Raw genomic sequence first — 11,182 nt, 5'->3', positions numbered from 1 at the left:
GTTGGAAGAGGGAAACATCTAAAACATGCAGGATTGCGGCCCTCGAGGACCGGATGTCGACACCCCTGTTCTAAATAGTCCGTAGGTGTGAATGTGAGTGTGCTTGGTTGTCTGTTTTTTTGTATAGACCTGTCCAGGGTGTCCCCTGCCTTCACCTTGAGTCAGCTGGGATAGGCTCCTGCCCCCCACGACCCTAGTGAGGATTAAACGGTGTATAGATAATGGATGGATGGAAGGTGCCTAGAATATTACATTAAGCAAGCAAATGCATTTGGAACAACTGTTTAAATGTGTAATCCTTCATGTCCCCAGTCAGTCAGGTTTGTTTTAAATTCTGCTCTTTATGTTTTCTAGTTTAGCATCTCAGTATGTGAAATTCCACATGAAGATCTTACTGAATGTTGCATTTCTTGCAGAAAGCAAACAAGATGGTATAGATGTTCAAATATAATATTTATATATAGGTTGTGTAAAATAAACCCCCTACTTATCTGATGAAGAATTACTTTTATTTGTTAATGATTTTAAGATGATGCAGCGCAAATGAATAGACAACTGGAAAACGATCACAGGGTAAATCTCTCCTGGGAAGTGGCGCTACTGTAGCTACAAGGATCCTTGTTTGTCTGTTATCTGATGACCTCTACTGGTCAGAGAGAGGATTGCAAATATTACTGCTACAGAACATGGCACAAACATTTCAAAAATACAATCCTTTATTAAAGATATACAACATTACATGTCTGTTTGTGAATTCCTTTACTGTCCATAGTGAATGTGATGGTACATTTCTGACCAACCGAAATGTAAAAAAAAATCTGAAATAGCTGTGTGATTTAAAAAAAAGTATACAAAACATCTCATTTTTGAATAGAAAATAACCCCCCTTTTGAAACATATTTACAATAAACCCAATGGTGATACAAAATATGTACAACTAAATAAACTCAAACTATGTGCAAATAATACATTTTACTTAAGTTAAATGTGCTTACAGAGCAAGTAATGTGCTTCGTTATGTTTCCTGTATTTTAAAATAAAGACAACCATTCTTCATGCTTGCTGTGGTTGTTAGTGGCTTTGGTCATTATGGGAAAAATCCATACATCATACTCTGTATCATTACTCCTCTTGATAGGAGGAGTAATTGTGCTATGCTAAAATTTTCCATTCTGTCGCAACAATGGGGAAAAAATTAAAAAAATAAAATCCACTAAAAGAGAACCAGATGTGCCCATGTGTGGTGAAAAACTACCTATAAGAACTGTGATAATTACTCTGCTGTAGTAATGTCCGATCTAAACGTTTATTAGCTGAACACAACAACAAGAAAAACACCTTTTTGGAACCTCTTGCTTAGAGGCGCCAGAAACATGGCAGCTAAAAATTAGCATACATAAAAAAAGTATAGCCGTGGGGGGGCCAATGTAGTCTAGACGCTCCTGCTCAGAGTCATATGGCTTTAATATAATGTGGTTACTGTGTGAGTCATTGGCTCAAAATATGCTAATGATATGCACCTCGTCGTGCTGCTGGAATGTGGTGCCAAATCCCTTTGGGTGTTTTCAATCTTGTGGCCCCGTTTCATCCCGGCGCTCCAGTCTAGACGTCCTGCTTGAGCTTCTCAATGCTGAAGTCGTCGTGGTCCAGTTTGGAAAGAGTCTTCCTCACCCGTAAGGCCGTGAGGCGGGCCGAGGGGTTCTGGTACCAGCACTCCTTCATGAGCTTTACAATGGCTGTAAGGATCTGCACACACACACACACGGGGAGGGAGAGAAAAAAAAGTGTAAATGTAAAATAGCATCTGGTCTTCGCAGCAGTGTTGTGTTCCTGTGTGGTATTAGGAATATGTGGCTGCCAAGGGTTAGAAGAAGTGATGAGATTTGAGAGAATATAATTGCCAGAATCTGTTTCAAGTTGCAGTTGAGAGCATTGTTATACAAAACAAATTATGTCAACAGCAGAAAAATGTTCAATCGGGGCGGCTGTGGCTCAGGTGGTAGAGCTGATGGTTGGCGGTTCGATCCCCGGTTCCCCCCACATGCCGAAGTGTCCTTGGGCAAGACACTGAACCCCAAATGGCTCCCAATGGCAGATTAGCGCCTTGCATGGCAGCTCTGTCACCATTGGTGTGTGAATGTGTGTGTGAATAGGTGAATGAGAAACATTGTAAAGCGCTTTGAGTGCCGCAAAGGTAGAAAAGCACTATATAAGTGCAGACCATTTACCATTTACCAATCCATCTGGCTGATAATAGAATTGTTACCGACTAATTCCTAGTTTTCTTATGTTTTGACGTTTTTACTGACAGAAACTAATGAGAAAATCTTTCAAGAATCATTAAATTCAAAACCAGCACTAATAAATATCACGACATGATTAATTTACAAGAAGATTCATCAAGGACGCCGTACAGAATCTGTTTTATGGAAATCCGTGGGATATTGGGAACATGTGGCTGCCAAAGGTGAGAAGTGATAGTATGTGTTGAGATGTGACAAAAGTAATTGTGTTTGTGTGTCATCAGATGACTTACAGGGTGGGAGTGGAGTCTGTTGTGCAGACTGGGCTTCTGCTGGTCCACACACACCACCTTCTTCATCTCCTCAAAGCTGGGATCTGAGGGCACCACGTCAAAGAAGGGAGGACGGTACTCTTCCACAATCCCTAGAAAAATAGAAAATAAAAAAAAGCACACAAAAATCAAGCCACTGCATTTTAGGAAAAACTCCTAAATAACAATCTTTATTGTAGGAAAATACCTTGTAATGTCAAACACTGCCAGATACATTCCAGTTATCAAATTCAAAATCTCATGAATAGATGAAGTAAACTACTCCTAGTGGTTTTATCGCCTCATACATTTCCAGAACATACATTTCCCTTCATACAAGGCCTGAAATAGCATACTTGGAGATTGAGATAGGGTGCAGTGGGAGTTTTGTAAAGTATGTTTGACTAAACAAGAGAGCGGGGAAAGATATCAAATCCCTGGTGACTACGCCGGGATGGAAATGTGGAAGTCCCGCTGAGTGAGCCTCGGAGCACATACACACAAAGTTATGAATGTGTGCCCATTTGCACGCGTTTGTGTGTGTGTGCGCGTGCATGAATGTGTACTTGAATCTACAAATTGTGAGTACGAGCATCTGGACTATGTACAAGTGAGTGCTGACACCAGATAAGACTGTTTATAATTACTGTGGTGCTAATCATGAGAGAGGATAGCAGAGACAGACGGAGAGTAGAAAAACAGTGGACTGCTGAGAGACGGGAGACTAACTGCTTCTTAAATGTCGTCTACCAAACACACAACAGAGGAAACACATTCTCAACATGGTTTGATTTAATACACTTAATACACAAAAAATAAATAAAAAAAAAATCAAAATGCTCTACAAATGACCGCAAAGGCACAACTTTTAATAGATTACTGTCTCCTTACCGTTGACAATGGTCCTGCGGGAGATTTCCCAGAAGACCAGACCCAAAGCCCAGATGTCAGTTTGCTTATAGGACTCAAAGATGTCCACACGAATAGTCTCATCCAGCACCTCGGGGGCCATGTAGCGCTTGGTCCCCACTCGAGGGTTGTTGCCCACATCCAGGTAGTCGTGGGACTGAGAGTGTATCACAGCCAGACCTGTGGGCACAGAGCAATGATGCAAAACTAGTAATATTAGCATGAAATAGCTGTTTTTGTCTCAACACATTAATCATAAACCGTCAGCAAAAGTTGGAAAAAGACACAGCTACAGGTCTGGTGGATTCTTTGTGATTCACTGCTTCAGTGTAACCCTCACCTAGATCAGCGATACAGCACTGCCCGTTCCGCTTTACCAGGATGTTTCGGCTTTTCAGGTCTCTGTGGGCGATTGCTGGCTTTTCTTGGGAGCTGACAATCTCGGTGTGGAGGTGGACCAGGCCACAGGCCACAGACAGGCACATCCTCAGGCAGCTCTCTGGCTCCAAGCTGCTGTACTGCAGGAAATCGTACAGCGAGCCCAGCTCGTGAAAGTGGGTGACGAGCCACAGCTGGGTGCTGGAGTTCTTGGATGTCATGTCAGAGGCTATGAAACCTAAAAACCCAGAATAGAAGATGTTTTGTGTCAGACAGTTTTCAAAATGACATCTTCCTCTGTGCAGGAAGTACACCACAAGAACAATCTCTTTGGAACTGTAATCCGTTGCCATACCCAGTATGTTGTCGTGTCGCAGCTGTACAGTATTATAGATCTCTGTTTCTCTGAACCAGGACTGCTCGTCTCTGGAGGAGAAAATCTTGACAGCTACACTCTCCCCCATCCACGTTCCTCTCCACACCTCTCCATATCTGCCTTTACCTGGAAACAGAGTGACAAAATTACACAACAGCAAAGAATTGAAAAAAAAAATAAAAAATGCAAAGAAGAGAAGCGATGGTGAGACTGGAGACTAACCGACACACTCTGCAAGTGAGATTTGTCTGGCCATCGTCCTTTGGACCAGATATGGAAGCCCTGTACCACTTCCTGAAGTACAAAACTCGTCAAATATTTCCTAAAGAAAGAGACACAGACACAAACATAAAGTCAGTTGAAAAGAACTCAAAAACATCTTTTGGCAGTGTTTCATGTCGTATCAGACAACTCTTACGCCATATGTGGGGTCGTCTCCACTGGGGACTTTGAGCATAGCAACATCATGGTCTTCGGCGTCTTTCGGTCTGCAAGTCCCACGTCGGAAACGCAGGTATAGCACCAGACCAGACACACCGCAGATCAAGAATAAGAGCAGCAAAGACACAGTGACCCACACCACCTCTGGACGAGGGGGTGCTGGAGGTGCTGTCGTCGGCCCCCCTTGTGGATGCACACAAACATTCAGTTCAGGCATTCTTTGTGATTAAAAGGTAAAAATATGCAACATTTAGCGCAGCATCAATCCAAACTGACCACAAGGGGGAACCAGTTCCTATCTAGAGGGAAACTAAAGGCCTGTAAGAATACAAGATCAGCACTTAGTTGTGGGATTGCACAAAGTACAAACTATGAGGCCCTGATTCTTTGTCTTTCATGCATGTGATGCTCAAATATTGTAAAGCAATAGATTTGGATACTGACTAATGTTAGGAGGCGGCGTGGCGAATCTGTTGCACTTCTCCCCTAGACAGCAGTAGACATAGAAGCGCTCAAAGGAGGTCGAGCACTGCTCTCTGGAGTTAACTTTAGTGAAACATCCCCACTCCTCTCTGCCGTGCACCCAGGTGTAGAAGCAGTAGTCTCCTCTGCAAGTTCCATTCTCACATGTGCCTTTGTTGTTCTCACATGTACACAGCAGCTCCCCGTTATCATTGGTGACTGAAGCACAAGAAAACACACAAAAACAGCATTGAAAGGAAGCTACCCAAAAGTGCAACTCAGACACGAAACTAGCTGGTTTTAAACAGCCGAGCCAGTCAATAAGAAAGTTTGGGAAAGCACGGCCCAACACCTTTACCTAACCTTTTTTTTAAAAATATAAAGATAATGATAAAGTCTACTTGGTTTCCTTGAGGGGAAATCCTCGTAACAGAAAGAGAAATATGTTAATTCAATTTCCTGGCAGCCACAAGACACCACATTGAGGCTGTGTGGTTCACCAGGAGAGACACTTCTGGTTTGAAAATCATAAAGAACATGGTGGCGCTGAATGAGAGTAACAGAAAAATGAAACAGAAAATAAAATGTCTGCATAACTAAATGAAGAGCTGTGGTGTTCACGGCGATTATAGCACTTTTCGTAAACGCTAAACGCCATCTCACATGCCTCTGCAACACCGTACCAAAGATTTTATTTGTCCGATTACAATGCAGACAGAACATTTTAAAAAAGCTAGCATTTAAAGAAAAATGGATTACCTATTAAGGCAGTTAAAGCTACCTTAAAGGAAGACTATTAGATCCTAATTTAGTTGACTGAAAAAAAATCCAGCATATGCCAACTATTAAAACATGCTAACGAGCTATATATCAACAATCTTTCTCCAGAATCACAAACTCCTCCTTTGAACAGTTTTTGACAAATAAGAGGCAGACAGACGATGATCCGCCAACTCTTGAACTGATATTCGACAATCCCCACTTCCTGCTCATTTACTCTGCCTTTTCATGTCAGACAGGCGGTATACACCCTTCTTGTCTGAACTTGTTTGCTGGAAACAGCTACTTGTGTTGGTGAGAACTGAACTGTCCAGTTTATATACAAACAGGAGATCCAAAAAAAAAAAAAGCCTAAAAGTTACATCCTCTGTGGCTTCTGAAGCATTAGTGAGTAGTTCACATCAGAACCGTCTGATTCAGTGCCAGTGTGAACGATACGCTCAAACGGAGCTTTAATTGACCGAAACAAAGTGATTGTTCCTTACAACAGTGAACGTTTTCCAGCCCTGCCCATTAACTCACCTGCATGGATTGCAGAAATCCACAGGAAAACTCCAGCGAGCACCACTGTGAGCAGAGCAGAGCTTTCCATCTCTGTGAAACAGGGCCAAAAAATAATTATCAACACTAAAACATAATCAGGTGATGATCATACAAATGGGGTTCTTTCTTTATTCGGCATTGTCATAATGAAAACACAGAAATGTAATCTGAGGGGTTACGGAAAATACAGCCAACTTCCCTGACAGTTGAATGAAATTTACAGATGGTAACTTAATAGTAGTGTCTGTGAGGACTCGAATAGCGGCTGAAGTCCGGACTCTGAGGAGGCAGAGGAAGCTATGAGGTCAAAAACAACAGTCGGAGGGCCCAGCCTGTCTGCCTGTGTTGTAATTGCATTGGGTGGGAAAAAGGGGGCTTTTGGGGGAAGCAGGCTGTAACAGCACTCCAGAGTGTTTGTGTATGTGTGCCGAGACTGTGCGTGGCGCTGTGCTAGCCAGGCTCCAGGCCTGTCGACTCCTCGACTACCCTGCTTGCAGAGTAAATATTGATGGCTATGCTTCCTGCCATTGAGCGGCCCCACCCGGCTGGCTGGCGAGACTCAGGTCTGCTCATTGTTTGGTGCTGCGCTGCCGAGAGTCACGCAAGTAAGAGGGCCGGCATGCACAAGCCGGCCTTTTTCTGGCTGCAAAAGCGCACTCTAGACGACTAACCTGACATCCAGGTGAGCTTAGACACGTTACATTAGATTAACTGGTGTGAATTTGGATGCGACTGACGAGGTTAGCCCGCACGATGGCGGAGGAGGAAGAGAGGGAAATCTCAAGGGAAGTTTTTGTTGAGTTTAGATGAAGATATTTTAAACAGAGCATGGGAAATCAAACCTTCATCTCCTATGTTTATAATGTTTTTTTAAAAATGAATGTTCTTTTTATGTGGTTGGGTACTCATATGGAATACAGACGTATCCTCACAGTTATTCATCACATATTGTCATCAAACAGTGTTGTTGCACGTCACAGACTGTCCCTACGCAGGCGTAGATTAAATAATTCATTCATTCATCCCATAAATAATCTTCAGGTTAATAATAATGATGATCTTTTAGTTACAGCCCTTGTGGCAGCGCAGTGGAAAGCAGGGACTCCTTCTTACTTTTTCTTCTTGACCTTTTCCACAGAAAGACGAGTGATTCAATAAATCCAAGAAAACCTAAATAATACACTAAGGGCGTGATCATTGTTCCTTGGATTTGTTAAGTAATAGCAGTTTCCTGCAACTGCATCCCTCTGAAAATAAAAGTAAGTAATTACTCTGGCCTCAGTATTAATATAAAATTATAATTTCACTGAATCAAACTGAACTGAAAGCAGTTAATGCTGCTTTGCTCTGGCATTTGTAGGAGCAACATTTACATTTTTCATTTTTATTTTCACAGTACAGTTAAATATGCTTGTCAGGTTGTTTTGCTGCATAAAGAATAGTCTGACTCACATTACTGCACATTTTCATTTCGTGGATTTTTGCAATAAGATACTGAGCCGAAACCTAATTCACAAATCTAATTTAGAAAAAAAAGAAAAGAAATTAAAGAGCACTGAGCTGAATCATCAGCGAGTCATGCAGTTAGACAATACTTCACACCTCTAGTTCAGGGAAGAAGAAGAAGAAAAAAACAGTGAGACAGTCTGTTCCTACAACTTGCAAACTAAATAATGAATCAGTTTTAACTTGGAAAATTCAATCAGATTCTGATGCAATTTTATTTCTTTTGGTAAATCTCTAATCCTATGAATGCTACTTACTTTGTTCCAAAGTCACTACAACATCAATAATCTCACACTGCATTTTGAATCGTGTTTACCTGTTTGACCAGTCTGCTTAATAAACAGATTGGCACAAAAATATTATAAGTCATGTACGTAGAAATCTGCTTTGGAACACTGTAAACTGTTCTTATAGGAACAGTTATCCAACCCTACATCTTTCACTGCAAATAACCCCTCAAACTGCAAACATCTGGCGGTGCAGCTTGCAGACGTCAGCACAAAACTACGGATATCCTCCTTTAGTTTTGATGCATCTCGCCAGATATATTTAAGTACAAGCCACAGGAAGCATTACCACCCATTACCTTTGTCACTCCATCAAGTCAAATGCACTAGAAGAGAAACCAGATGAGGAAAGCTGCCCAATATGAATATTTGTGTACTTACAGATTTTATAAATTAAAATGTCTTCATCTTTAATATGCATTTACTTAGAAAACACCACAACAGGCACGCGAGATCACGCTATGAACAGAGTTTCCTGTGTTTATCTTAGTGTCAAATCAAATGTGACATCTCTCAGAACTCCCTTATCTGGGGTCACAGCTCAACCGTCTGTGTTGAATTGTAAAACGCAAAAACCACAAGCCATATTTTACAGCAAACAGCAAAAAAGAAACACTTCCTCGTTCGTGCTGAGTGCATGTCAATGGTGATAAATCTGTGGGTCCAGAGGAAGAATAGCATAAACACATCTCCACCCACAGAATTTACTTATTCTCAGCGGAGCGGCACGAGTGTGTCTCTAAGCTATCATTTTTATCATCCGCAAGGTTTGTGACATACGAGAGAGCAGCAATCACATCCTCCATCGTAGGAAGCCTGACTTTATAGTCCGACAGACTTCCTCTCTCCTGTTTGTCTCCATTCTGTCCAAAGCTACACCCACGTGACTCAAGGGGAAAAGATCCATTGCCATCTCTTCCTCTCATCTACAGAGCTTCGACTCGGGGAGGCAGATCTCTCATTCCATCTGGATGACTGTGTGGTTACAGTGGTGGATTGTGGGGGCACGGCGCAGCACAGCGGTCTCCGGCAGCCCCTCCGCTGGGCCTCATTGCACCAAAAAAGCCTTTTTAACTCCGTCTCCGTAAAGCAACTTTAAGCAGCGTTACCGTAAAAGCGTCTATAATGTGGTTTAAATGCCAACGTCACGCGTTTTGATGACTTGTCAGTGGTGAAAACTTTTGAATCTGCTCGCCAGTGAATGCAACTGTCTCCTAGCTATGGCGACAGACTGAATCTTCATTTCCCAGACAAAGATAGGCTTAGCAGGGTTTATGGCTCAGTTGTTGCCTGCGTGCTCACATGCATAACTACAATAGAAGTTGTCTGGGAAGGGAAAAGACAAATATACGGTTTCTCAGACATGCTGTGCAAACAAACTGCTTCCAGAAAGAAAGAATAAGAGGAAATACACAAATAAGTGAGGTTTAGGTATGATTATGGGTGGCGCACACCTTCTACCAACAACAGCACCCATCTTGAAGAACCCCATGTGACTTCCACTATGACCTGCAGGCAAAAAGGTCAAACGTCTTCCCACGTGTGTGTGTGATAAGCGACGTGCCAGTACAAACTGTGAAACCAGGGTTTACATTTGCATATAAGATGTAGATTTTTTACACCTTTTAAGATGAGAGAACTTTTAACCCCAACATATTCTCACGGTAGGATCTCCTTCAGAAGCAGAAGTTAGCGGTTAAAGAAGTATTCAGATCCTGTTTGAGTAAAAATAGCCATACGCCAATGAAAAAAACAAAATATATCATCATCAAATGCTGAAACAAAGCTGAATGACACCTGTCAGTGTCATACGGTTATATAATTTCAGCATCATTACGAATGTAAATGAACAATTTGGCAACAGTTAAATGATGGGGAGCCATTTTAAGCTACTTTTGGGTTGTTTCAATTGTCAAAAATCAGATTTGCTGGATGATTATTCGTGTCTTATGTAAAATCCTAAAGTTAAAGGTAACTTGCAATTGTAGCCTGAGCAATACTGGAAGTATATTAGTTAGAAAATAGGATAACAACATACCTCAGGACACATTAACCAAGGGAAGTAAAAAGTAATGGACTTCAATAATTGCCTCTGAAATGCAATGGACCACAAACTAGTGGGCTGATATGGAGATCAATGTATTATTTCACACTGATTGGTAGTTTGTAGGCTCAATAAATGTCACATGGGTGATCATATGAATTAGAAAACAGCACTGTGTTGTATTTATTAAATGAGATGGTGTGAAAGAAGATCTGCATAAAATCTTAAAATGTTTGTTCAGTGCTGTTAACTCGTGTTGGACCTGACACCTGTTCACACCTGGAGACACGTGTGTGTGCAGCAGGATGGCAACTTTACTGTCCAACAGCTTAAATGTGAAGGATCTGAACAAAACCAGCAGAAAGATATTTAAAAAGAAAGAAAGAAAGAAAATTAAAAGAAAAAAGTTTTACCTGTTTTCTGCTTCTCCGCCTTTTTTTGTTTTTTAACTTGACAGATCCAAATGCCGCATATCACACCAGCTACTCCTTCGTAGGCAAAGTTATTTCAAATAAAAAGTTTAAAAAAAGGTTTCATTTTTAGAAAGCAGCAACTCGCTTCTTGTCCTCTTTGCAGCTGTTTCATCCAGACACACACTTCACATCCTTTCCTGCTTCGACGAATCCGCGTTTCTGTGGAGGAGGAAAGAAGTTCGGCTCTTTTTCTTTTTCTCTTCTCGTGTGATCCACAAATCAAACCTTTTTTTCCAAAACAGCCGTGAAAACCGCGGAATAAGTACTAATGAGTTATGACTGGCAGCTGCACGAGTCCTGGCTCACACACACACACACACACACACACGGCCGACCGGAGCCTATCTCATCTGGGTCCAAATCAGCGCTGATAAACCGACGAACAGAACCAGGATCCAGCCTCCTTCCGCGTTGACAACTCTCAGCCCC

The 11,182-nt window shown here is 41.8% G+C and overlaps 1 protein-coding gene across 1 annotated transcript; it reads right to left on the bottom strand.

Annotated features, from left to right (window-relative positions):
- Positions 1 to 694: 694 nt before the first annotated feature.
- acvrl1 (activin A receptor like type 1) lies at positions 695 to 11,182 on the bottom strand. The gene is made up of 10 exons (XM_008281231.1): positions 10,694 to 11,182; positions 6,423 to 6,494; positions 5,103 to 5,339; positions 4,636 to 4,841; positions 4,440 to 4,539; positions 4,197 to 4,343; positions 3,804 to 4,079; positions 3,446 to 3,643; positions 2,537 to 2,667; positions 695 to 1,746 (listed from the first exon to the last, which is right to left on the bottom strand). Exons 2-10 carry the CDS (start codon positions 6,490 to 6,492, stop codon positions 1,603 to 1,605), a joined length of 1,509 nt encoding a protein of 502 aa, XP_008279453.1. The 5' UTR covers positions 6,493 to 6,494; positions 10,694 to 11,182; the 3' UTR covers positions 695 to 1,602.

This window comes from Stegastes partitus, unplaced genomic scaffold (genome assembly GCF_000690725.1).
Source record: "Stegastes partitus isolate 25-593 unplaced genomic scaffold, Stegastes_partitus-1.0.2 Scaffold227, whole genome shotgun sequence".
NCBI lineage: Eukaryota > Metazoa > Chordata > Actinopteri > Pomacentridae > Stegastes > Stegastes partitus.
Note: the sequence above shows the minus strand (reverse complement) of the source record. Positions and strands in the feature narration are given on the sequence as shown.